This window comes from Asterias amurensis, chromosome 8 (genome assembly GCF_032118995.1).
Source record: "Asterias amurensis chromosome 8, ASM3211899v1".
Classification (NCBI taxonomy): Eukaryota; Metazoa; Echinodermata; class Asteroidea; order Forcipulatida; family Asteriidae; genus Asterias; species Asterias amurensis.
In genome coordinates this window covers 133,471-161,459 of record NC_092655.1, presented here as the reverse complement: position 1 = coordinate 161,459, position 27,989 = coordinate 133,471, and the positions used below count along the sequence as shown (strand labels likewise).

The 27,989-nt window shown below is 39.2% G+C and overlaps 2 protein-coding genes across 3 annotated transcripts; both read left to right on the top strand.

Annotated features, from left to right (window-relative positions):
- Window positions 1-190: 190 nt before the first annotated feature.
- On the top strand, window positions 191-26,133 carry LOC139940698 (protein SFI1 homolog). 2 transcript variants are annotated; one of them, XM_071937063.1, is made up of 30 exons: window positions 191-598; window positions 1,452-1,688; window positions 2,114-2,185; window positions 3,821-3,931; window positions 4,306-4,400; window positions 4,700-4,920; window positions 5,421-5,580; window positions 6,499-6,660; window positions 7,560-7,630; window positions 8,128-8,220; window positions 8,615-8,712; window positions 9,390-9,456; window positions 9,888-10,018; window positions 10,658-10,739; window positions 11,452-11,544; window positions 11,977-12,062; window positions 12,366-12,441; window positions 12,858-12,953; window positions 13,847-13,923; window positions 14,336-14,438; window positions 15,258-15,354; window positions 15,868-16,028; window positions 16,430-16,504; window positions 16,893-17,144; window positions 18,093-18,400; window positions 19,310-19,432; window positions 19,952-20,827; window positions 21,290-21,410; window positions 22,931-23,058; window positions 26,117-26,133. In XM_071937063.1, exons 1-29 carry the CDS (start codon window positions 348-350, stop codon window positions 23,036-23,038), a joined length of 4,503 nt encoding a protein of 1,500 aa, XP_071793164.1. In that variant the 5' UTR covers window positions 191-347; the 3' UTR covers window positions 23,039-23,058; window positions 26,117-26,133. The 2 variants fall into 2 exon arrangements, with proteins under 2 accessions (XP_071793164.1, XP_071793163.1); XM_071937062.1 differs by lacking the exon at window positions 26,117-26,133 and having other exon boundaries at window positions 22,931-23,945.
- Window positions 25,066-27,945, top strand: LOC139940699 (uncharacterized). The gene is made up of 5 exons (XM_071937064.1): window positions 25,066-25,202; window positions 25,456-25,612; window positions 26,142-26,226; window positions 26,603-26,947; window positions 27,277-27,945. The coding sequence occupies exons 2-5, from the start codon at window positions 25,482-25,484 to the stop codon at window positions 27,541-27,543; spliced, it is 828 nt and encodes a 275-aa protein (XP_071793165.1). The 5' UTR covers window positions 25,066-25,202; window positions 25,456-25,481; the 3' UTR covers window positions 27,544-27,945.
- Window positions 27,946-27,989: the final 44 nt, after the last annotated feature.

The window sequence follows — 27,989 nt, the reverse complement described above, 5'->3', positions numbered from 1 at the left end:
TCGAGAATCATTGTGAATTATTAAAAATACAACATAATTATTTTGTTTTTATACCAACTTTGTTCTATTAAATATTAAAAGTTGTTAATATTTATTTAATATAAATCAAATGGAGAAAAGTTTATAAAGTCTACCAAATGGGTTGTCCATTTATTCTAAGTGTTGAAAGAGGTGAATGACAAATTTCCAAAATGGCTGGCGCGCAGACACAATACCAAAACATCGAGAAAGCCAAAGGAATGCCACTTAAAAAACACCTTTACAATTATCAACCGGTGTTTTTACAATAGTGGTTTGGTCATGCGTTGGATGAAGGACCTGTGTATATCTGATAGAGCTAAACCAAGATGCAGTCATCAAATTCACCATGGAAGAGCAGTGTGCAGAAAGCAGACGGTTTCTCTGCAAGGAATGACACCGGCTTGCGGGCGAGAGCCAAGCAGGCTGTTTTGCAGGAACTTCGTGTTGGGTTACAAATCAAGGCAGACAAGATGAAACTCGTTGCACAAAGAGACGTTACAAGTAGTAGAAGGAGAGTGCCAAGTGAAGGAGTGGTTGGGGGCGGCATGCCCAAGAGGAACTACGAAAAAATCAAAATGCAAGTCAAGACGTACACCGTACACGTAGTCCTATTTTTCATATAAATGATAGGGATAGGCCCTAAGTATAAAAATATAAGTTTATTATAAATTATATAAGTACTTCATGATTTATAAGTATTTGGAAAATTTTCCGTATGGCACCACCACTTTTTCATTCGATATGAAATAATATAGTATCTAATTTAACTCAATGAGATATCCCTTTTTGTAAAAATGCGTGAAAAAGTGGTGGCGCCATACGGAAAGTTATCCCGTCAGTGCAGTGGCACTGACTGACGTCCTACACGGGCTATCTTCCTCCATGCTCCATACTCCATGGGTCAACTAACTAACTTAAGCCCCACACCACAGCACCTGCCCCACCACTGCACCCGCCCCACCACTGAACCCGCCCCACTACTGCACCCGCCCCACCACTGGACCTGCCCCAGTCAGTGTGGCCAAACAAATTGTGAACTCATGTCATGGCTTGGCCACACCAGCTAGACATGGTGGACAATGCAACGGGGTGAACGCCACGGTCATTATGGCCAAGTTTCACGAAATTCATTGTTATTGTTTTGAGACTAGTTTGTAATGCTAACATGGGATGAGGGTCATTAAAGAAAGTGTCTCTCTTTGTTGAATTCAAAGTGCTTTGAGTTTGAGTACCATTTTAAATGTAAAGTATACTGCAGCTGGTATGGTCTACACCTAGAAATTATCAGTATTTTATATAGTAAACTGGTTTTAAAAGACAAACTTTTTATCAAAGCTTAATTAAAATTTGAAATGTTCATTGTTTCATATAAATCAAGTTCTTTCCAATCACAGTATTATTATTATTTGGCGTATTATTTTCCTGAACAGGTTGAACCCTTTAGGCACGTCAAATGCGTCTCGAATTCCAGTCCCGTCGTCTCGAGTCAAAGTAAAAGCATCTCCCCAAAGACACCTTCATCCACCAACCAACCCCCAGAGAATGACCCAGTCTGCGTCACCTTTGGTTACATCCAAACGTAAAAATGTACATTTTGTAGGCAAACCAAGAGCAAGACCAGGCTACACATGGAATATGGGAGGTCGTCTGAAGGAATTAAGAATTAGGTAAGAGTGTAACTCAGGAACATTTGGTGGCTTTGCTGGAAAGATGGATGGGGGAGGGTACACACCTATGTTCCGCTGCCCCTTTGTTCTGACACCCCTGGTGTATTTTCCTAATCTTTACTTTCACCCTAATTAAAACCAAACTGTAACTCTTTCCCCAGCATGTAACTCACAAAGGATTTTGTTGATGAATACTCTGCTTAATTAGCTGTAGAAAGTTGGGTCCTGGTCTCAGCACAGTTGCTCCATCAGAAATTTCCAATAAACATCAAGATTTTTCAGTGGGAGAAGTGTTCTTTGCAAAATGAAAATGGCCTCTGAAAGATGAAACAAGTCCCGCCCTGATTGGGGTACTATAATTCACTATTGCACAAACAATAATGGTCTATGTAGATTTAAAAATGACATCCTTTTTCCATTTGCAGACATCTTGCAAGAAAATACCTGCATCTATGGATTGCTACTGCATTTGGCCGCATTCGTCTATCGGTTGTAAGGTACTAAACTCAATTGTTGTTATTGTGTCACAGGATTGCTCCAGTCTCCGTTTTTTGGCACTTCGGACTGCAAGGTTCCTGACAAAAAACTGATCTCTGATTAAATTTTTGGGGAAATACACTGATGTCTTTTTCCGAAAAAAGAAATGATTCTCAAAATGCTTGATTGTATCGAAAGCTGACTGTACGTTTAACCAAGTAAGTTTGGATTGCCATTAAGTTGAGGAGTGACTACCAAACGTATACATTAACCTTCCCTCTAAGGACACTACACTGTTGTAGTACTCGTACTTACTACCAAACGTATACATTAACCTTCCCTCTAAGGACACTACACTGTTGTAGTACTCGTACTTAGTACCAAACGTATACATTAAACTTCCCTCTAAGGACACTACACTGTTGTAGTACTCGTACTTAGTACCAAACGTATACATTAACCTTCCCTCTAAGGACACTACACTGTTGTAGTACTCGTACTTACTACCAAACGTATACATTAACCTTCCCTCTAAGGACACTACACTGTTGTAGTACTCGTACTTACTACCAAACGTATACATTAACCTTCCCTCTAAGGACACTACACTGTTGTAGTACTCGTACTTACTACCAAACGTATACATTAACCTTCCCTCTAAGGACACTTCACTGTTGTAGTACTCGTACTTAGTACCAAACGTATACATTAACCTTCCCTCTAAGGACACTACACTGTTGTAGTACTCGTACTTAGTACCAAACGTATACATTAACCTTCCCTCTAAGGACACTACACTGTTGTAGTACTCGTACTTACTACCAAACGTATACATTAACCTTCCCTCTAAGGACACTACACTGTTGTAGTACTCGTACTTACTACCAAACGTATACATTAACCTTCCCTCTAAGGACACTTCACTGTTGTAGTACTCGTACTTAGTACCAAACGTATACATTAACCTTCCCTCTAAGGACACTACACTGTTGTAGTACTCGTACTTAGTACCAAACGTATACATTAACCTTCCCTCTAAGGACACTACACTGTTGTAGTACTCGTACTTACTACCAAACGTATACATTAACCTTCCCTCTAAGGACACTACACTGTTGTAGTACTCGTACTTACTACCAAACGTATACATTAACCTTCCCTCTAAGGACACTACACTGTTGTAGTACTCGTACTTACTACCAAACGTATACATTAAACTTCCCTCTAAGGACACTTCACTGTTGTAGTACTCGTACTTACTACCAAACGTATACATTAAACTTCCCTCTAAGGACACTTCACTGTTGTAGTACTCGTACTTACTACCAAACGTATACATTAAACTTCCCTCTAAGGACACTACACTGTTGTAGTACTCGTACTTAGTACTCTGTACTCGGTACTCGTACTTAAGTACTACTGGAGTACTGTTTTGTGGTACTTGTACTTGTTTTGTACTCAGGTAACAAAATACTTGTACCTGAGGTTCATACTCAATACTCGCCTGAACAATAAGGTGTACTCAAATTCATGATACAGAATTAATAATGAATTCGCTACTTCACCATCTTCTACCATCTTCCACCATCTTCCACCATCTTTGACCAGATATTCATCCAGTCTTCAAACACTGTTTCATTCTATTTTATGCTCAGACAACATTACAGGAAGAGGTTACTTACTTCAGTTTTCAAGGAGTGGACAGATTTGTGGTGGACGGGTCGAAAGGAGTGGAAGCTAACTATCAGAGCTGACTACCACAGACGGTAAGGTTTAGTTTTTATTTATCAATATTAAAGCCTTGATCTTGACCTAGCCCCTCTATCGCAACTACTCGCAGGAATTTCAGAAGTACCTTATTTATACCACACAATGAAGCACTAGAAGAGTTCACTGAGTCCTAAATGCAATCAGATCTACCAGCTGAGAAAGTTTGGTCTGTACAAGGACCAATTTCATGGCTCTGCTAACTGTAGGCAAAGAATCAGCGCTTACAGAAGGAGGGAAATCTGCACTGACGTCAAGTGTATTTACTAGGTTAGCAGGGAATGTATGCATTGAAATGGGAATGAAGGGTTGATTGGTCGATACTCGTTATCTCAACTAATAACAATAATGGTTATATATTAATTCTGTACAGATATTGTATCTGCCAAAAAGTTTGGCACGCATGGAAGGAATATGTGATCTTGGAAAAAATCAAAGCAGCTAAGGAGTCTGTAGCCATAGTACATGGTAAGTATTTTATCTAAACTGGGGTCACTAATTAAGGTGCCTTGTCAAAACCTCCAAGCCATTCGAGGATGTGGTCTTTGCGCAGAATTCCGCAGACTGATTTGACAACCAGTAGCCAACTTCCTTGTGTTCTATTGTTAGTTTTGAGGGATCCATCTCCATTGCTTTAAGCTTCACAATGTCAAACTTTGCTTTGTTAAGTTTGGCATGTTATTTATGAAATAAAAACAGGTATTGATAAAGCTGATAAAGTTGTCCAGATTGTATTATGACCTACCGACTTTATCTTTTTTAAACAGCCAATGGAATACTTCAATCTAAAGTATTAGAATCTTGGAGAATCTACGTCAACGGTCGCAGAATGAAAGCTTCTCTTAGACGAAAAGCAGATGATCACATGACAAGGAGGTACCTGGTGAAGTCTTGGAGACTATGGAAAGCACAGAGACGAGAAACGCATGACAGACAGGAAGTAGAAGGTTATGCTATCCAGTATTGGGCTCATAATCTCACTTTAAAGGTAGGATACAATGCTATAGATTTGTTTGAAGACTTCTCTATGATATTCCATGGCTGCCATGAATGCTTTCAAACGCGTGAAAACTAATAATAATAATAGTATACAGCTCTTAAAGTCATTTATCGCACCAATGGGTGTCTTAAAGCGCCCAGTATTTTTTCCTGGAGAGTATGTGGAGCTAAGTTTTGAGTGTGAAACCCTTTTCCTTTACAAACATGTCGCACTATTTAATTGTGCTGTGGTGCAATATAGGAACCCTGCTCTTGTTGATACATGCACCAGGTTCATTTGTTTTGGTGTAAGCCCCAGCTACATTGGAGTATTGTTATATAGCGCACGTATCCACCAATAAGCAGTAACTTGGGGAAAGTTCATTATTCCATGTCTAGTCACATGCTTGCCTGGATCAGGATGACACAGCTCTTAAGTTTTTATTTGAAGTCCTCCATTTTCAGAATGGACAAAATCATTTAAGATCTTCTCACTATAATAATTTCCAGATGTGGCATAGATGGAAGGATGCAATGCATGAACATAACAAGAAGCATTACAAGGAGCAGCTGAGTGTACACTTGTATGAGAAGACACTGATGTCAAGATGCTTCTATCAGGGTCTTATACCTTACGTCTTGCACCGTAGGGACCGGAGACAGGATAAAGGTCAGTCAGAGGCTTAAAGTAACATATAACCTTTAGGTTGGGCATGAAGGCTGTAATTAAAAGTGTTTGTTATGAAATGAATAAGGTTGGAAAGATGTTTAAATAGAATGAAATGATCCTCACTAATGTTCCTCGCTAATGTTCCTCAAAATTTGTCTATATAAATATATACAATAAAACTACAATTTTTTTTAGAAATTGCCGAAAAATCTGGAATGGTTATGTCCACGCAGGAAGAAAAGAAAAATTGGAATACACAATCTGGAAACCCCATTATGCATGAGCAAGTCTCAATTTGAAATGTTTTTAAAATCCCTCTCTCTAAAACAAAACTCCTTTGAAGAGAATTGTATCTCAACATTAACATTAATGACAGCTGCAGTACTTCTTACTGAGTAAGTTTGTATGGTCATGAATTTTTAGAGTAATTACCAAAGGTATACCTTCTCAGTGTTTGATAATATTAATGTTTATTTTTGAATATGAACTATTTGACAGCTTAAGCCTCGCAGCATTACATAGACAGTCTGATGCATCATAGCTGGCACCATTGGCATACTCGTTGGTATACATGTTTATTTTTGAATATGAACTATTTGACAGCCCAAGCCTCGCAGCATTACATAGACAGTCTGATGCATCATAGCTGGCACCATTGGCATAATCGCTGGTCTACATGTTTATTTTTGAATATGAACTATTTGACAGCCCAAGCCTCGCAGCATTACATAGACAGTCTGATTCATCATAGCTAGCACCATTGGCATAATCGCTGGTATACATGTTTATTTTTGAATATGAACTATTTGACAGCCCAAGCCTCGCAGCATTACATAGACAGTCTGATTCATCATAGCTAGCACCATTGGCATAATCTCTGGTCTACATGTTTATTTTTGAATATGAACTATTTGACAGCCCAAGCCTCGCAGCATTACATAGACAGTCTGATGCATCATAGCTGGCACCATTGGCATAATCGCTGGTATACACACAAGCTGATGACTGAACAACGAGATAGAATCAACGCTATGGCTGATGGTAGTAGACTAAGAAGAATCTACATCAGGTGGAGATTATGTATCCTTTATACCTTCTGCGGACTGACCCACCCCCTTCCCCAAGCTAACCTGATTGTGCCAGTTTTCACTCATTCCCGGGATGTTAGTTCGTGGATTTGAATCTCACCCGAGTGATTTTTGTCCACCTCAGAAAGGAACTGAGTATACATTGTCTAATAGTTAGTATAGGGAACAAATCTTGTGTCTTATCTACCCATTTACCATCTAGAAACACCATACCAAGATTGAATTGCCAGACGTGGTTCTCTCTCTCCTCTGTGAGTGATTATAGATGCCGACGAAGGGTAATGTTTTGGTAGTACATGTTTTGAATACATTATTCTCTTAGCACATAATGTAAAGTGCATTGATACGTTAAAGGAACACGTTGCCTTGGATCGGTCGAGTTGGTCTTTGAAAAGCGTTCTATAACCGTTTGTTATAAAATCGGTATGGTTAGAAAGATGTTGTAAAAGTAGAATACAATGATCTACACAAATATGCCTCGAAATTGCGTGGTTTTCGTGTTACCTCGTCGACAAACACGGTCGGCCATTTATGGGGGTCAAAAACTTGACTCCCATAAATGGCCGACCGTGTTAGTCCGCAATGTAAAATGAAAACCGTACAATGTTGAGTGCTACTTGTGTGGATCATTGTATTCTACTTTTAAAACATCTTTCTAACCATATGCATTTCATAACAAACGGTTTCAAACGCTTTTCATAGACCAACTCGTCCGATCCAAGGCAACGTGTTCCTTTAATGTAAAATGCGCTATACTTTTTAGGCATTTTGACTTGCAAGAGAAAATGGCTTTGGTATATGAGTTTTTAGTTTCCATTTTGTCTGTTCCAGTAATTCAGTTCTTTGCTGTTGTTTCAGAATGAATATCCTTAATTCTAACAAATACTGAAGACATTGAAATGAAGTCTGAGATGAAGCTGAAGATGCGTCTTGCTGAGCAGCATCATAGACGTCAACTTATGGTAATCACTAAAACCACACACCCACTTTTCATTTTCAATAAGTCTTTCAGTGGAAAAGTTGTACAAGTCAATCTAGTTTATGTGTTCAGCAAGTGCGCAAATGTACAATTTTGTTCATGTACTAAAAAGTGATCAATTGAACATACAACCTACAATATGCATCTAATCAGAAGAGGACATTATCACTCAAGAAATACTCTTGACTTTGGGATGTACCAAGGCAACACAAATCAGTAAAATACTATTTTGGTGAGAAATTCTTATTTTCTTTTCCTACAGAATGTAATTTTCTTTTTAAAAAAACTGGACATTTTAGGTTCTAAATGCAAAAAAGCGGGCACTGAAAGATTTGGTGTTACCGGAAAGGACCAATTGTATACAAGTATTAAGCACAGAGATCTACTTAACTCTTTCCTTTACACATTTAATGACTTATAGCTGACAAAAAGAAGAAAATAATATAATTTTGTTCATGAACTTATTTTCTGATTGACTAGATACTTGGTGTTGGTGCTCTACAGTTGGCTGTGGTTCAGCAGAGGCTACAGGGCAGGAGGAAGGTCAAAGCAGACAACTTCAGGATTCACTCTGTAAGTCAAGCTGCCATTTTACCATAATGAGGATTTCTTGTAATGAACAGTAAAGACTCTCTCTAGGTGTTGACTAGCATGCTTACAGTTTGCTTTATGTCATTACGACTGCTGTTCAACAAGGCATGTTCTGTCTGTTGAACATGGTGTGTTACTGCCTTCAATAAGTTTGCCCAACTAATTAAGTTGACTAACAAAATGCAAAAGTTTGTCGAATGCTGCAAACATTTGAAACGCGTTTAGTGCCAAAGGAAATACCTTCATGTTTGAGAAAGATTCAACAAAGGATTGCCAACGTTTGCATTGTTCCCTAGACTTGAAAGCTTCCCACGGTTTGTAGATATTGTATTTGATTCTTGTGAGAGTCATGAATCCGTTTCCGTTGTTACTTTAGTTACAGTGCCATGCCCTTCAGAGATGGATCCAAAGATGTGAAGAGAAGGAAGAGCTCAGTCTCTTCTCTTTGTCTCGTCACGCTAGAAACATCTTCAGGTAGGTAACATTTAAAGCTAGCATTTATGACTACTGAGAGTCAAGTCTGTCTGTCTGTAGCAAATATGGCTTACCAGGCGGGTGTTTATACCCGGTTTCCTTGGCATTAAACGACTGAGAATATTTATATTTCCCTTTGGACAGGATACGAGTCCATTGCAGCTTACTCCCCAGCTCTCGCCAGTACCCATTTGTACAATTATGCCTTGATGTAGGACACAAATGGCGTGACTGACCAGGCCCAAGATTTGAGCCAACATTCTGTAAATTACAATCGGATAACAATCTTGAAACATATGTTTGTCGTGACACTACAATGGTGAAATGCATTCCAATGAAGACCATCAGAGCATACTGAGCGAAACATCAAGTTATACAACAAGTACCTTTTAAATCCTCTCCAGCTTTAGAGAGGTTATCACATTTATTTCAGCACTATTATCAATTACTTACTCATTGAATGATGACCATCGTGTATGCAGTGCTTTCCAAGTCCTGTGGCAAAAACATCTGCAGTCACCTCGGATGGGATTCGAACCCCCAACCTTCCTCATTACGTAGGGAAGAAACCAAATAATATTGTTGTTCATCACTGATGCAAAGATTACATCAGCTAAATACTAAGGTTGTTGTTGAGACAGTAAATCTTTATTTGATGTAATAATTTGTGCAAACAGAACCCGAGTTCTGAAGAAAGCTGTGCAAGACTGGAAGAACTACACTGTATGGCGTCAAAGAAGACAGGTAGCAGTTATTATTTGTCATATTGAGTATATGTACATGTGTTTTAATTTGTTTGTTGAGTCTGCACAGCTAATGTGCCCCAACTGTGCCAACAGAGGGGAAAGAAACCACTGAATCAACCTGATCCCTAAGTCATTTCGGGACAGCTCCATAAAAGAACGTATGAGTTTGGTCACCGAAACTCTAAAACTATGCATCCTTTTAAGTGAGCGAGGGTGTTTACATTGTCATTATTTGGGTCATTGAACATAATGGATAAGCAGGGACAGTAAGCAGCACTAATTAATAGATTCTGCTCATTGGAAAAGTAGAGGATAGGGATGAGGACTCTTCTTAAACCAATAATAAACCACGCCCTCAAAGACTATTTGAATCACAACAATTAAAACTACATTCTTTGACAAAGTGTCTGAATTGAATTGTTTCTCTAGGCACAGTATGCAATGGCAGAGGGCCACTATCAATCCCGTCTTCTGCCAAGGTGTCTTCATAGCTTGAAAGTCTACACCCAAAGACAACAAGGTCAAAGGTCAAATATCATCATGGCTGTCAGCTTCCAAAGGTACTGACACAAATCTTTGATTGTTTATAAAAATGCACTTTTGCTTATGCACATTTTTCTATTGATGTAAGCACAGAAATGCAGTCACTCTATCATCTAAGCTGTCTACAATCTCAGCCCCTGTGGCCCCCTTTAAGCGTTGGCTCTCATTGTTGCATGGTCTTCTGCATTCCAATCGACATTAAGCGGTGGACGGGGACTAGAGAGAGAATGTTTATTGTCAGAGAAGTGGACAGCCGTTGATTTCACAAAACTCTTCCTCAGTTAGGATTAATCTTTAGGACTATCTAAAGGCGTAGGACGCATTGAACCCATCCTAAGTTAGGACGGGTTACTCGTCCTATCTCGAGATAGGATTAATTCTAGCCAAAGTATTGGTGGCTCAAGTATTTTGGCTGGGATTGTAGCCCAAATGTTGGCAGTCTCCTTATTTTGTCAATATGCTTGTTCAGGGGAGCTGATCAGAAGCACCCAAGACTGGCACCAACACTGGCCAGCATTATGGTTGGATAGCTTAGTTGGTTGAACATTGGCACATTAATCTAGTGGTCGCAGGTACTAATCTTGCTCTAGCCAATGTCTCCTTGTTTAAACCAAAAGTGCATAAACTTGGTTCATCCATTATGTTTTTTTAAACAGGGAGTGTGTGCTTGGTTACTTCTTTGTGAGATGGTGTCACGTCTTCCAGATGCATCAAGATGAAACTATGATGCAGAGAATGGTAAGTGAGTAGAGAGGCTTATCCTGAGAAGTTCTTGTTTGGTTTGTCTTGTTTGAATGATTCTACATTTTGAGTTTCTGTTGTGATTCACTGGACATGGGCTGGGACAAAGGCATGTAACTAAAAGAGTGCAAACTCGTGTTTGTCTGTGAAACATTACTAACGGAATAGTATGTATGTGTGCCAGCCCTGATCATGGGTTAACATTTTTCTTGGTAAATTTTATGAACAACAGTTTGAAAACCACTGATAAAGCAGTTATCTCAATGTTATTTATATATCAGTTAACAATCACTGATGAATAGAAAGTGGACAAATTTGTTAAATATATGATCTGCAAAGAGATACTCAATATTTATCCCTGATAGTGATATCCCAGCTCTTCCTGATTGGCAGCCTATGTAAGGGGTCTGTTTATGATTAGTTTTAAGGTTATATACTTTTGATTTCTTGATAATTTGACAAACAAATCAGTATTACACTGACGTACAACAATATATGAACCTACCTTAAAGGTAGTGTTATTCTTGATAATAATAATAATAAACAGCATTTATAAGGCGCATTATGAAAAAAAGATTCCTCTATGCGCCTAACAATAAAAACTAAAAGGCTAAACAGAAACAAGACCAATTAAAAACATAGAGGCAACATACTATTAAACCGAATGTTCATAATGATGTAAATAAATGTTTCTTATATATTTAATCAGGCTGTCTTACACTGTGAGAACACCATGGGAACAAGGACGCTTCAAACATGGCGTCATCGGACAAGAATCAAACGGCAAATGGAGGAAAAAGAGGTGATACATTATTTGGTTGATTTCTGAAAAAGGAATTGGTCTGGTGCCATTATAAGTAATGAAAACCATTATTTATTTTTGTCATTTGTACACAGGGAGCATGACATGATACATGTATAGACCTGGGCCTAATTTCATTGCTGTGCACACACGATCACCATTCTCCGCTTACTATGCTCAGTGTGCAAGCAGCTAAATTCTGCTGAGTGCTTAAATTCCCTGCTAGCCTGTGAAATATGCATGATGTAAGCGCAGAATTCCCTGCTTCCGCAAGCGCCGATTCTTTGCTTAAGCATGTTAAGCACAGTCATGAAATTGGGCCATGTAAGTTATTTGGATTTGTTTAATAAAGACAACAATGCAGAACGTAGAATGGGTTCTCGGAATCTTAGATTTGATTGACAAATTCTGGATTTTGTTTTAATTTTGAAGGCAATGGCTATGGAGCATTATGATGGACAACTGTGTATGTTAGCATTGTCACACTGGAAGGAGTTTACTACGGGGTGCCACACTAGGTGAGTTTATGCTATCGTCTGGGAGAACTTTGCTTTGGAAGCGTCAAGAACTCATAAAACAAATGTTTTTACACAACCTGATTTGTCATATCTTGCTTCTACAATGATCCAATGGGAAACAGGTGGCAGCAGATATATACAAGAACAATTTTCATCGTTAATGTAGCTCTAAGAAGGCGCAGAAGTGTCAAATACTTCATTATGACACTCCAAAGTTGGCAACAAGCGTGGTTTCAGAGCAGTACTTATTGGCTGTGCTAAAGATGACTTGTTGTCCTTTCTTTCCATTGTCTCATCGATTAGGCGTATTCAAAATCAGCAAGCATTGAGTCACAACTATATGACACGCATTCACAAGATATGGACAGCATGGACGAAGGTATATATTTAAATCTATTGTTTGTTGGATTATGGTTATTTTTTTCTTCAAATTTTGACCTAACGACTTTGAGTCAGTCTTTAGACGCCCTATTTGGATTATGCAGTTGGACAACAAGAACTTATTAGTTTACAATAACGGTGGCTAAAGCTCTGATGTTCAACCATTACTTTTTGTAAGGTTTCAGTTGTGGCCAAGCATTCTAGCGAAACTAACTGTCAGGCTTGTTTCAAATGTTGTGCTCAAGCGATGGGGTCTTGCGAGGGTAGCGATTGTTGCACCCATTGGTTGCCGATGCTGCATACTTATAACGAGTTGAGGTTTAAGAAATGCTTAGGGTTCATTTAAAAGGGCTCATAATATTGTATGAGAGGCCTGTTTCCGCTATAACTAGTTTTAACTGTCTTTGATTGCAGTATGTTTCCCAGTGTCGCAGGAAGGCAGAGAAGACAAAGAAGGCACTCAATCACCGACATAAACACTTGCTTCAGAAAGGTCTTAGAGCCTTCAAGGTCAGTATACGGATCCTTAGCTGCTGAGCTCATAGAGTTTCATTTGGTCACCCTGCTTCTATCATATACATGGAAACAGTGAAGACCAATTTCATTTCATTTAGTCTATGCAGAGCATGGGATGATGGCCCTCCAAACACGTTGGTCCTCCATTGCTGTACGCAGCTCTTCCTGACGCAGTCCAGAGTCTCGGCAAGAGGTGTCCAGGTGGTTTGTTGTCTGCCTTGGGAACAATGACCTTGAGTAGAGGCCCATAGCACCAGCTTGCTCACTGCCAGTTCAGCATGTCTGAGACCAAGTTACGGATAATGCCTGAGGTGCGCGTCATTGGTGGCTAGGAATGGCCCTTCGTTCTTCACCCATCTGGATCCCAAAATGCGACTCAACTTCAATCTGTACTGCCACCAGTACTCCTTTATGACGCACAAATGGCACAATATTGTTTAATATGTACTCATGACGCCATTTGTGCAAAGTATAGGAGCAATGGAACAATAGCATGAGCTCACAGGTGGAGGTTAATTGCAGATGTCCTATACCAGCAGACCAGTGTTTGCTGCTGTTAACTGGGACCTAGCCCGGGTTGGACTCCTCAATTGCAAACATTATGACTGTGTCCATGGTTAAATGTTTTCTGTCACTGTGAACATTTTTTATTGTTCAAGCGCTCACATTCAAAAATTCCCTGATAACCCGTCAAATACTCTTGACGTATGTAGGCGCATATTTCCTTGAGCCCGTAAGCGCCAATTCTTTGCTTACCATAAGCAGAGCGATGAAACCGGTTCCGGATCTACATGCCCCAAATAAAACAAAAACCTCCCCTCCCCCTACCATGAAGTTTTATTCTGGGCATAATGTGACTTTGGTGGGTTTTTTCTTTTCAATTTCAGATGTATCGTCAACATATGCAGAAGATTGAGAGTGAAGTGGCGCTGAGAAAGCAACGTAAAGACCAAGAAAGACTCAGGTATGTCTTCATTCTGGATCATGTTATTGCTCCATTTTCTAGAAGAAGTATGTAAACAAAAGTCTTGACTATTTAACTTGTTCTGTTCAATTTGAAATAGCTGATACTTGTCCAGACCCCACCTCCCAAAAAATAATAGTAAACTTGCGGTTACAACCTTGCATTAAATCTCTTGTATGAGTGGTTTTGACAATTCGAAATGCATACACTGCTCGTCTTTTGTTTGCCCTAAAAACGAGCAGAGTTAACTGTTTGAAAGCTCAAGACCACACTGGCTCTTTTCAGAGCCAACGCTCCCACAAAGGAGATTCAATACATGGTTGTACCCACAAGTTGACTGTTTATATACTTAACTCTTACTTTTCACACCATGCAAAGCTTCAAACACAACTTATGGCAACTTTTGTTTAAGATTGGCCTTGACTGAGTGGCAGTGGAATGCATTAGACCAGGCAAGACTGAGACATCTTGAAGAGAAAGCTGACTCTTACTTGATGAGGTCTTTAAAGACTAAGGTATGATCAGGTTTCATTTGATGGATAGTACAGTCCAACTTGGCAACTATTCTCAGAGTAAACTTTAATGGAGTGTCGTTGCTGAGTGACCATGGTACTTTTGGCTTAACTTGACGCATTACAAAATGCATCATTGTTCTTATTAGATATCAACCACAGGAAACTGAGTGGGTAAATTAAACAATTTGTTCCTAGTCAGTTTCCCTTGGGGTTTATGATTCGATATCTGAAATAAGTCGGTTGTATCGTAAAATTAGTTGTGATCCCTGGCTACACAGCAGTTAATGGGTGTATGGCTTCTGACTAGCAACCAGATCAAAGATACAGAGAAAAATTGGGAGACTGCTATATAGGGCAAAATAGCTCAGTTGGTACAGCGCAGGCACAATATCTGGAGGTTATTGGTTCAAATCTCACTCTAGAAATTTTTTAGTTTTGTCACCCCAAAATTTTGATTTTTAATACATTTTTTTATAAAGCCTGTGACTGTTTTATGGGTTTGCTGTAGATAGATATCTCTTATGTTGTTGTCACCACTAATCTGGGCCAATTTTAATGCTCTGCTTACTGCCTAAAACTGCACATGCGATCACCATTCTTAGCTGGGCAAGTGGCAAGTTTTTGTGTTAGCTGTGTAAGCAAAGAATGCCTTGTAACGTGGCCGCGACTTGCATGCTTGCACACAAGCAAAACTTCCCTGCTAAACAGTGAAATATGATTGATGTAAGCGCGGCTGGTATTCCCTGTTTAAGCAGAGCTATGTCATCGAGTCCCATTGATTTCAATTACTATTAATCTCATTTTGTTTTTGTGTTGTAGGTCTTACTATCATGGCGTCAGTACAGTGTCATTCATTCATATTCAAACAGGAATAAAACTCAAGAGCTTTGTAGGATACAGGACAAACTAAACGCAGGTATGATCAAGGATCCATACAATCGACTTTAACTGTCTTCCCATCCATTTGTTACTTCATTGTCCATTTACTCCGAAATTACTCACAAAATGTACTACCATAAAAAAGAGCACTGGGGCTGTCGATTATATAAAACATTGTTAGAAATGACCCCCTTTGAAGTAATGTAGTTTTAGAGAGAAAGTTTTAACATTGAAAAGGGCTTCATGCAAGATGTTTTCCGCAGGTTGCTGAAAACACAATTTTGTGCAACAAGGTTTTTTTTTCTCTTTCATTATTTTCTTGCAGCTTCGATGACCGATTCCGCTCTAAATAATTGTCTTTAACATTTACCAAAAGTTTACTCTGCCTTTAAGTGCTACACCACCAAGCTTGTTTTGGATTCTAACATGAACAATCTTATGTCAAACATTCTTGACTGGGTTAGCTGTGATATTTGTTGAGCTTGGTTCAAGTCACTACAGCGCTACACATTTCAAACTCCCTTGTTTCCTGTTTTTGTTACATTCCCAGGTAAATTGAGACGCCTGTTCACCATCTGGCGATCATCTTATGCTAACTCAGTGACACAGAGTCTGAAACTAGAACGTGCCGTCAAGCATCATCAGAGCACTCTGCTGAAGAAATCTATCCTGAGCTGGTGTTCCTTTAAAAAACAGCAGATTCATCAACAGGTAAAATTAATCTTTCAAATAGGTTTAAATTCACAGGTTTCAGGGATCCATTTCATAAAGCACTTTGGCCCTTTTTGAATTCACAGCTTTGGTTTGGCATTCAGGCTCTGTTTTCTTGTCTGAAGCTCTGAGTATGTTTGAAGGCACGTGCAATTGTCAAAACAACTGTGCGGCCAAGCACGTTGTTTTGAAAAGGGGCCTAAAATTCATCTTGAGATGGGTTGTTAATGTTGCCATAATGGTTTATATTGCCATAATGATTTGTAATGTGACATCACACGCTACTTAGCAAATTAGATTGATTCGTAGCTAAAATTGATCTTAGCTCTTTGTGAAATCAAGCCCAGTTTTTCTCAGTCGTATCAAACCTTATGATAATATTAATTTCTGTATGATTTCAGTTGATGAAGAGACAAAGCATGTGGCTTCATAACACCAGATTGTCAGCCAAGTTTTTTCTTCGTTGGAGGGCTCAGGTATTTAGTTTATGCTATAGTTTGTTTACCTCTTTAAATTTAGTTTGTATTACCAATAACTTTAAGATGAGGAGGTACTGCATTCTTCTTTACCAGTCAGGCTCCTAGTGGATGATAACCTTGCCTACATCCTTATTGGACTGTGAAGGGTAACCCTGTTAGAGCCCCAGGAGTAGGTGGCAATGTGCTTCTGGTGGCAGTTGATTTGGGTCAATAACCAAATCAGTTAGTTGTAGCTCTCACCTTGAAGGGGACACTCGTGGCCGCCTGTGGCCTTGTGATGTTAGGCAATCTCTCATAAGTTTGTTTTAAAAAGCAAAGAAAATACCAACATCTTCATTTGTTAGTTGTAATTCACCCAGTTGTTGTATCCTTGTTTAATACCTAGTTCCATAAATCCAAGGAGGACCAGACTAAGACCATCATGGCCCTGTGGCAATGGAGTGTGGTCCTACAGAGAAGGGTACTAGACGCATGGTTGTTGTACGCAGCAGATAGACAGCGCAAGAAGCGACGCATCACTGCTGCGCTGGAGCAGCGAAGGCAGTACATGCTGCGGGAAGGTGTGAGCCAATGGACTAGAGTTGGGAGCTACTTGGCTGAACAGAGGTCAAGAGTTGCTGCTGAACACCAGGCGCAGGTAGAGAGAGTTATCCAAAAGATCTAAATTAAAATTACTTTGGATGTACTTGTTAAAAGTTAGGATGAGGTAGCTATGTGTAAACCTCTTTTAAGTACTGATGGTTTTAAAGAGAACCACCGGTTGACAACGTTTGGATCAGTATGCACTGACAATCCTCCTGAAGATGATCAGAGCATACTGATTGAAACATTGAGTTGTCAACCACCGGTTGACAACGTTTGGATCAGTATGCGCTGACCAGCCTTCTGAAGATGATCAGATCATACTGATTGAAACATTGAGTTGTCAACCACTGGTTCTCTTCAGAACCAACACTACTCAAAAGAGATTACCACAAGGCGCCACTGCAAACCTTAACTGATTATACTCCCACCATGCAAACATTACAATCCTACTTGTTAAACATTGTTCCAGATCACACACAGTTCTTTACAAAACTCTGGACTTAACCTCATTCTTGAATAGAAACACGTTGATAGTGTCAGATTATTTTATGAAGTTAAGTTTACTGGTGGCTGACATGAAATCTCTGCTCTGATTTTCTTAAGAACCTTTGAGGGAGCCCTTGTGCGTAAGCTTTATGAAAAAGGAGCTATTCCCCAAGGAAGTTTTAGTTGCCAAATTTTATGTAGTGTCATGATTGTATCAGATTGGAAGCAATCACAAACACTATAGAAGAAGTTACATTTACATTCTAAAATAAATTAAAACAGTTTAAAATTTATTATTCACATCTGAAAAGAAAGAAATATGGGCATGTTAAACAAGCAAGTTGTGATGTTTTAAGTAGCATACCCGTGTAGAGCAAGTTAAGAAGTGGTGTTTTCTAGCCCATTGTGTTTTTCACAAGATAATGTATGCCGGGCTAAGGTTAAGAGTGAGCCCAGCTTTAGAGGTATCACAGATGTAGATCTAACCATTTTACATTGTGCTTTCTCTTTACAGAGTGCATACAAGATCTTTCATGTTGTTAGACGTTGTGCAACCCACTGGCGTGACTTGACGCAGAGGCATCGACTCCAAGGCAAACAATCACCACGCTCACTACAAGGTCCTGAACCCTACCTGTCTCAAACGATACTCTCAACACACATGTCTGGAGCAGGGGACTCACACGCCCAAGCCTCTATGACAAAGAAGGCTAGCCTGAAGGACAGAGGGAATAACAAGGTGCCGTTATCTTCAAGCACATTACCCATCATTGCCTTAAGGTCAAACCCACAGCTCAGGGATGGATTCCAGGCTATTGACAGGTAAGGCTTGTCAAGTTCAAACAAAGGCCAAGAGAATTATCACTTTCTTTCTTACCAAATGTTTCACTTCTAGCTCGGGTAACTCCTGATGGCTTTAAACGCCAAAAACACAAATAATTTTGGAAACCACAATAATCTTGCAAAGGTTGACCTAGTTGGAAATATTGGAATTTGTTGTTGACTCAACCAAAAAGGGCCAAGGTGTATCTGTCAAATTATTTTGCTGAATGCTTAATTAGCCTCTCAAGCGACTGTTCATTAATGACGTGTTGGTCACATTAAAGGGAAGGTCCATTAGAGAGTTGACCAACAAACTTTGAAAGCATATACATCCTTTTTTCTGAGTGGGTGTGTTGTACGGTGCTACAGAAGTTCTCTTTATTACAGCTTTTATTATTTGACTTGAAATGGCTTCAACTAAGGGCAGGTTGGTGTTGTGGTGCCTTGCCTTGCCTTCCACCTCTGGTACCCCAGTTCTAATCCCACCAGGGGCACTATGTGGATTGGGTTTTCAGTCCCTGCTTGAATGCATGGGTTTTACGTGGAATAATTCTCTGCAGTTTTCCTCCCACATCTAAAATTTACTTTTTCTTCATTGTCTTCTTTGTTCTCGTTTAGCTCTTATTGGAGCATTGAGAATATTTATCCAGATCTTCATCAAGTGAGTGATGTAAGTTACAGGCATGTGAGACTTCCTCTTTTTAGCTGATTTCCTCTTTTGGGGTTTTGATTTTCCTCTTTGTTTCTTCACGTTCTCTTCACTTTCTGTGTACAAAACGAATATTACCTTTTCCTCTTTTTTTTCTTTCCCGATTTTCTCTTTTCCTCTTTTTTCATGGATAGTTACTCACATGCCTGGATTTAGCAAAACGATACACTTATTGATAGAATTATTGTTGATCATTCCAGGGCCAGACTTGAAGGTGAATCCACAGTAAGAATCCGTCCCCAGCCAAGACGTCCTGATTTCCTCATGGAGTCCCTACAGAAAGAAGGACTCTGGTCTCCAGATGCTCAACAACATGGCTCCAGGTACTGTAAACAAAACTTGAGAAAGAGATGATCAGTAAAGGAAAAGTATACCTTTGGTGTTTGAAAACCGTTTGATTGTTTTAATCAAATATAAATATAAACTTAAGGAAACTAACCTGTGAAAATTTCACTTTTTAATTGCGTTTTGAGATATTTCTGACAATCTGGAGCGGTTGTGTCTTTCGACCCTCTGAGGGGTCTTGTAATCGCAGGAAGAATAATCCGTAATTGGATTACACAATCACAAATACGTTATTGTCAGTAATGCTTCTCAGATTCAACATTTTGGGGATAACAACAAATATATTTGTTCATAACCACATCACTTCAAAGCTAAATGATTCTCAAAATGCTTGATACTCTCTAAAGCTAGGTGTAGGCTTCTTACAAAGTCATTTGTATTGCCATCAGTTTTAAGAGTGGTTACAGATAAATACCAACCTTTAAAGAAGAAACAAAAAGTGTCTTGTAAATTCTACCAAAACTCAAAGTTAACACTATTTTGATCTGATGTTTCAGTGGCGGTCCTTATGAACCAGAGCAAGAGCTTTTCTTGAAGCAGCAGCAAGAGATCTCAGGAGCAACCAATCAGAATAAGAAGTATAACAGAGACCTACCTGCCCCCGCTGGTCTTCCAGTTGCACCCAAACCTCAAGTAGCACATCTTCCTGTGTCAACACAACCAAAAGGACAAGTCCAGAAAATAACGCCTAAGGAAAGCTTGATCCCTGACCCAGATGCCTTGCCTAGACTCACAGTACCTCCTCCCCAGCCCTTTGTGCCTAAACACTTTGACGGGTTTGAAAGCCCAGGACTTAGGTTAGCTGGTGATGTGCAGCTCCAAGTCACAGCAGACTTTGGGGGACAATCTTCACAGGCGATGGATACAATACATGGTTCTGCAAGTGATATGATTATGCAGGAATTTCACAATGATCCATCTGTGGAAGGTCCTGGAGAAGGCTCATCAACTGACTTGAAGCATCTGTCAAGACAAGATCTGGGTTTGATGCAGGGAGACGGAGAAACCAAAGGCCTTGAGATGTCTCCCCCACCAACACCCCAGAAACATGTTCTCCTCCCACCCTCTGCTTTCATGATACCAAAACCCACCTCAACAATCATTCAAACTTCTCAACTTCATGGAAGAAACTTAGCCATTTCCCCACCATACAATGTCTCACAAACCAAACTATTACCAGGCAAAGCTAGAGAACAAGATCACAGGTCGCCGTCGTTGTCTAAGAAACAGCAGTCACCTTCAACAAACAGGAAGAGGTGGGACCAAGACAGTGAAGTCAAAATTCGTAAGGATGAAAAAGCAGACATTTATAAAGAGGTTCAGGAGATTCATGAGAAGTTAAAGGGCTACCAAACATCCAAAGAGAAACTCAGGTGAGGCAATGTAAAAACTACTGCTTCAATAGCCCTTAAAATTACCTGATAAACACCTGAAAGTACTCGGTAATAAAAAGTGTTGACTGTTGTTCAGTAACCGCACTAATACAAAAACATTGTCTGTCTCATTTAAAAAAAAATGTATCTTGCAAGAAAATTGATCGTGGTGTAAACTTATTTTGTTTTTACATCTGGGCAGTTTAGAAAAGACACAATGTTTTAACAATTTGTAATTTGCATGTTATGTACTTGCTGCTTGCTTCTTTGGAGTTACCCATTTTGGCTCTGACATGGTGGAATAGGAATTTACAAAAACAAAGTTACAACACTGAGACAATGGATTGTGATTTTGAAAGAGGGGTAAATAGCTATTGATAAATATGTTGATAGTCATCATGTGTATTCTGATTACTTGTGTTAATTATTTAATAGCAATTTTTGGCTAATTCTTCTGCACAGGACACTGAAGGATCAGAAGTGCCAGCTGGTAACCTGGTTGACAGAGTACCAACCAGTTCAGAATCAGAACATAGAGAAGAAAGATCCAGTTGTCTTAGAAGTACAGGAAGAATTAGAACAGGTGAGTTTGTTTTCAAGCTATTCATCTTAAAGCATATCATATAAAAAGTGAACTTTTCTTTTCCCATGTTATTATGAGTACTTGATATTTCCTCAATCTTTACTTCCCCTGAACATTCAACCTTCTTGCCAGGCCATGTGATCCTATGCTATACATCACTCCAACAATCCAGGGGCCAGTTCAACAATGTTGCGACCTTCAGCTCACTGGTTCTGGCAAGAATGTATTACATTGTTGATCTTTATATCTTGTAGTAGGAGCAGGATTGGGATCAGTTCAAAGAGCAACTGTCTGGTCTTGCTACAATCCTTGCCATTTTGCTTGGGCCAACCATTGCATTGTTACAACAAACATTCCCTGTCTACTTCCCCCAATGACATTAAACATTTTATCCCCCGTCCCCTGTCCCCCTGCTCAATGTTGATGGGAGCACTGAAGACAGCGCAACGAGAGCCAACATTGAAAGGGGGGCACGGGGGCCCAACAAGATATGGCTGGAATTCTAGCTCATATAATTTTGTTATGATGTCCTAGTGCACATTGTGTTTTGCCTTTGGTTATATTTTGTATTGGTGTTTGATGATGTTTCTTTGTAAACATACACGTGTAGTGAGACCTATTATTATATTTTCTTTCATGGTGGTTTTACATTTTGAAACGTGTGTATTGAGTTGAGACCTATATTGGTGTGTAAACACTCTTTCCCCCGTCCCCTGTCCCCCTGCTCAATGTTGATGGGAGTACTGAAGACAGCGCAACGAGAGCCAACATTGAAAGGGGGGCACGGGGGCCCAACAAGATATGGCGGGAATTCTAGCTCATATATAATTTTGTTATGTTGTCCTAGTCCACATTGTGTTTTGCCTTTGCTTATATTTTGTTTTGGTTTCTTTGTAAACATACACGGCATTGAGACCTATTATTATATTTTCTTTATTAGTGGTGTTACATTTGGAAACGTGTGTATTGAGTTGAGACCTATGTTGGTGTATTGTTTATTGATGGCTTGATATTTTTAAACATATATAGTGTGCATTCGGACCTAATTGTGTTTGATTCATTTGTGTGTTTTTCTGTTGAAATGTATATGCATTGAAACCACTGTGTTTTATTCATTGACGACTCATTATTTTGAAACATATAAATTTATATATTTGTGTATTGAGACGTATTTTGTATTTTGTCGAGATGGCTTGATATGTTGAAACATTTTTGTTATATTTAAGATGTCAGTTATTTTGTAGGTTATTTAGAATATAATATACCCCTTGCATATGAGGTCATTAACTTAATCCCCTTTTCTGTCCTCTGCCTTTAAATACACCCAACTTTTCCTAACTTAGGATTAATCTTAGGCCTAGTTATGTTCCGTAATCATATACATAAGGATGCGTTAAACCCATCCTAAAGTTACAATGAGTAACTTGTAATAACTCAAGATAGGATTAGTCCTAGCATTTGATGGGTCACGTTTGTGTTATGCTGAAATAATAATAAATGAATATTTTTGCTTTTTATAGATTCAAGATGAGATAGATGGGCTGTCCAGTAAGTTGAAGGAGAGCAAGCCTGTGATTGGTCATCTAGTTTCTAGAGTTGCGACACTTATGATTGAGATTGAAGTTTAGGCACTTTGCATCATCGGGATGTGAGTTCAAATCCTTGTCTTGATATTTATTTCATTGAGCAGGATACTTAACCATAAGCTTCTTGTGTCTAGAGTTGCGACACTTATGGTTGAGATTGAAGTTTAGGCACTTTGCATCATCGGGATGTGAGTTCAAATCCCTGTCTTGATATTTGTTTCATTGAGCAGGATACTTAACCATAAGCTTCTTGTGTCTAGAGTTGTGACACTTATGATTGAGATTGAAGTTTAAGCATCGGGGTGTGGGTTCGAATCCCTGTCATGACATTTGTGTCACTGAGCAGGACCCAAGCTTCTCTCCACCCGTGGTAAAATGGGTACCCATGAGGGCAGAGATGGTTTATGTGAATGATTAACTTGTAGCACGGTAACTCGCAGCGCAGGCTGTATACTCCCGAGGGAGCTGAGATAGTTAAAAGAATGAAATATTAGGCCCGGTGATCAGGAGTAATAATGTCGCAAGAGTTTTAAGACGCCCTTCAGGCTTCGATAAAGTGCTATACTAAAATGGATTATTATTATTTATTATTATTATTATTATTTCCTACATTCTTTGTTAACATTTAAAACCTGCCTGTTTGGATGAGTTTTCCTTGACCAGGTCAACCAATCAAACTGATGGCCTATCTGATAGTCAAACCAAAGAATAGTTGCTGTGTGGTGCTGGGGAGTGAAACGGGTGTCTAGTAGCGTTTTGGAGACACTATTGAAGTGCACTGTTTGCTTTTAAGACCATTTGACTCAAACCTAATACTGAGTAGTGTTATGGCCACCATACCCCAACATGGCTGTAATATTTTACTTGTCAGGAGACTTATTGCGATTGATTTGCAACAATGGTGGTGAATGGGGGAGAAGAGGGGGGGGGGAGGGTTTGATTGGATTGGGGGTCTGGCGTGGTGGGTGGGTAACCAGTGATCCAGTCTGTCATTTTATACATCGAATATTGAAATAAATTGATCAGGCATAGAGGAAGGACAGAGACAGGGTAATGCCCAAACTTTGTACAACAGTTTGTCTGGTTCTGTTGTTCTGTTCTTAAATGACTAATAATAGCCAAGCAATAATAGTGTGTGGATTCGGTTTGACTCAGTGGTAATGAGTGGGGGTTGTTTGCTGGTCGCTAAAAATCATCAGAATTGACAACTTACTCTGCTGATATGTTTTGTTTTAGAATTGAGCTATAAAAGTCACTTCATAGCATATGCAAAATAAATTTGTTAACCGATATATAAAGTGCTATATTATGTTTTCATCTGGTTTAACAAAACAAATAAAAAATGATGGAATTCTTACCAACAAAAATATGTCACTCTGTTGATGGTCTTTGCTGGCGTGGGTTGGCTTAAAACGTCAACATTAGATTAGATTGGTTTGTTAGCCAATGAATGAAAACAATCACAGGAATTTGAAGAATTGTCTCTCATCATAAAAAAAACAAAAACAGTTGTTGGTTCAAACATAATCGCATCTGTCATGCCTTGCCCATTTTTCTAAGATGGGATTTTGTTGAAATTAGCTGAGCTTGGCTTTCATTATTTCTTTTACCAATCCCAATATATCATTTCCATCAAAAGTTTTGATACTTCGAGGGACTTTGTTGAAATCATTGACCATAAACAGAATTGGTAAGTGAGCGTTTTGCTCATTTAAAAAAAAGAATAATCGGTGTGATGCGAAATGTGTTCTAAATCAGATTTTCACTATTTTCTTTCTCGTGAGCCAGTATGCTGATCGATCTCAAACTTCGACATGTTTGTCAGTTTATATATGGTGGATCAAGTGTTTACAGTGCTAGCAACTGTTTTGTTTCCCAAAACAACTTCTATAAGGTCCTTTTTTAGTGAAAGAGTGATTGATTTACAAACGTTGGGGACCAATGGTTGAAACACACCATGCACGCGGCAGTCACAAAACCTGCATGCGCGTGTGACGCACACAAGAAGATTAATACGACGGCGCGTTTAAATGACGCAACAATGCTTGCATAAGCGAGCGTTTCCATAGCTTTGTAAAAACGGGGGATATGACAACGTAATGACCCCAAAACAAATCAGCTGAAATAACTTAGTTATAAAAGTCGTCTGCAGATAGACGGGTGGCTCGGCGTGGTGAATGGTGTGTGGTGAATAACTTTAGGAGAAGTTAGTATTATTCTTGCCTTTTGGCTCTCTTAGATGTTCGTTAGTAATGGAGAGTCCGTTTACTCTCTTTGTCATTATCATAAAATTATAATGATAGAAATGAAGCTTGCATAGGCCTACCAAATACTTCAACAAAACGCGATTTTTCATTTGTTTTTTTAACTAAACCAATTAATCGGTTATTATACATTACTTTAAATGAAACCAAAATGATATCAAAGCCAATACCAAACAATGTTGAATTCCTTCATAGTTGAATCGACCCAGTTAACGTAGACCATGGCGTTAAGGGGTCGGAAGAGAGGGCGTTCCCCGTCCTCCAGGTGTCCCTGCGTAGTTGCCTCCAAATTACGTGGGGGCAAATCGAGTTGCAGAAGGCAAGCTACGAAGGGGAAACGAAGAAGCAGTAGGTAAGCCCCACTGATACTTCAAGGAATAAATTATGTACAGGGGTCATTCATTAATATTGGTGTTTCCTTGTAATTGTCAAAGACCTGTCTTCCCATTTGGTGTATCCCAACATAAAATAACAAACCTGTGAAAACTCAATTGGTTTTCGAAGTTGCGAGAGAATAATTGACGAAAAAAACACTATTGTCGCACAAGTTCTGGCTTTGAGATGTTTGCATTCGAGACCTCGGGTGAGGTCTCGAATTAGATTCAAATATTTTACTGACAAATTATCTCTTTCCCCAAAACTGCATTAAATCAGAGGGAGCCGTTTCTCACAATGTTTTCTATTATCAACAGCTTCCCGTTACTCGTTCCCAAGTAAGGTTTTATGTGACCAATTCATTTGAGTATAATTCATAAATGCAGAATAGAAGCAAATAAACAAATGAAGAGAAAATCAAAATTTGCCTTTTCTATGTTTTTGCAAATCGATACCAAATATTGACTTTCGTAATCGATAGTGATATTTTACTGTCGTTTGACCAGGAACCTTCGTCATCGTGAGGTAAAGACTCCCGGATCTCGGGTCAAAACTTCTGGGATGTGTTTAAGGGGAAAGGGTCAGAAGAAGGTACGTGAGATTCTAATTTAATATCAAATTATGATGACGTGTTAGTAAAGCTGTAAGCAGGTATTTGATTTCTGCCTATTATAAAGACGGCCATTGACATAATTGTCTATCCCCGTTGTTTTGCCAAAAGGCCGGTCGTGGCATGATGGTACCTAGCCGTAGGTGTGAAGAACTGTTCGTTCACATAAACGAACCCGGAACACTTGTCTTTGAGTAGGATTGTTTCTGGTTCACACGCAAATACAATCCCTTGTAAGCAGGTTTCCTCTAGCTTGTGATACCAGTGAATAATAACTATAAGTAATAATTCATAATTGAGTAAAGACTAGGCCTAGCGTCATATTTATAGTGTTAACGTCGTTTCTCTGATTTACAGATCGACATCCCAAAGAGAGCTGCTCATCGAAATTCCATCCGTCGAATAAGAGCCACGACCAGGCTTCCCTGGGGTTCCACCATCACCGCCTCAACCACGCCACGCTCCAAGTCACTCCACGCCTCCACCACACCAAGTTCAAAGTCACTTCATCGGTACAACCTTCGAAGCTACACTTCACTTCACAAACGTTTAAATGCCAGTAGGGTCAGTGTGGGTAATCCAGCCCGGTCTTCACCAAGTTTGAAAACCAAATTAACAAGTAAAAAGCGTACCAGGGTAGGCAAAGGGCGATTTGGACCTAGAAATGTTCAACGAAGAGGGCTTCGTTCTGATATAATGAAGGTACGAACTGTAATCTGCATTGTTTCAATCAATCATTAGTTCTTCAATTATTTTATGAGGTAACTCGAGAGTTACATAGACTCTAAAGAAGACTTGCCGTGTATACAATTTGATAAAGGACCGCGACATTTTACCATGGACTCCACATACATACAAAAAATGAAGAACACAGATTATTTCAAGAGATCACACTTTGATTTGGCTAAGTTTGGATAGGCCCCTAGATGCAAGAGCAAACCTATGTTGGTCTGATTCATGTGGATTTGCCTAAAGGGCAGTTTCCTGCCAGTAATTTTGCTTCTTTCTGTGTCCGTTTTTTATATATTCAGGATCTGATGTCTCGTCTTATAGTCCATTCTGCTGCTACGTCATCACACCTCTTACAGGAAATTAAACCAATCACCGCAAAGCTTCGCCCCCGTGGAATATTCAGCAACCAATCACCATCAATCATGACTATGGTTAGAAAACTCAAAAGGTGCTTAGCAGCGACGGCTCTAATCTTGTGCTTTATGTGTCTACGCAATGGTAAAATGAAATGTGCTGAGTTCACAAATTCATGGCCAGGAGAGCGAGTGCACTGTTTTAGAAGTTGAAATATTATTTAATGAGAAAAAAACCCCGATATTTTTTAGTCCATTTGACTTCATCAGAAGGACTTTAACTAACGGAATATTTCAATAAAGGTTTTCTACTTCCAAATATTATTATTTTATCCAAAAATAAGAAACGTTACTGACATTTTGGCTTCATCGTTTGGTGAAACCTCCCCCAACTAACTATAGTTATTTTGCCATTATACTTTAATCTTTGCAAAGTAAGCCCTGCAAACCATTTTACTTGGTTTGTTCAAAACAATGATGAAAGCATATTTAAGGAATCCAAATCAAGTTTGAACGTAAAGTTGTAAAGATCGTAATAAGTTCTCGTATTTGGAATGTGATCACTTTGTAAAAGTTAAGAAAGTATGGATGAATAAACACTCTCCAATAAAACAATAAAATTACCATTATTGTGTGTATTTGTCTGCATCAGCTAACTA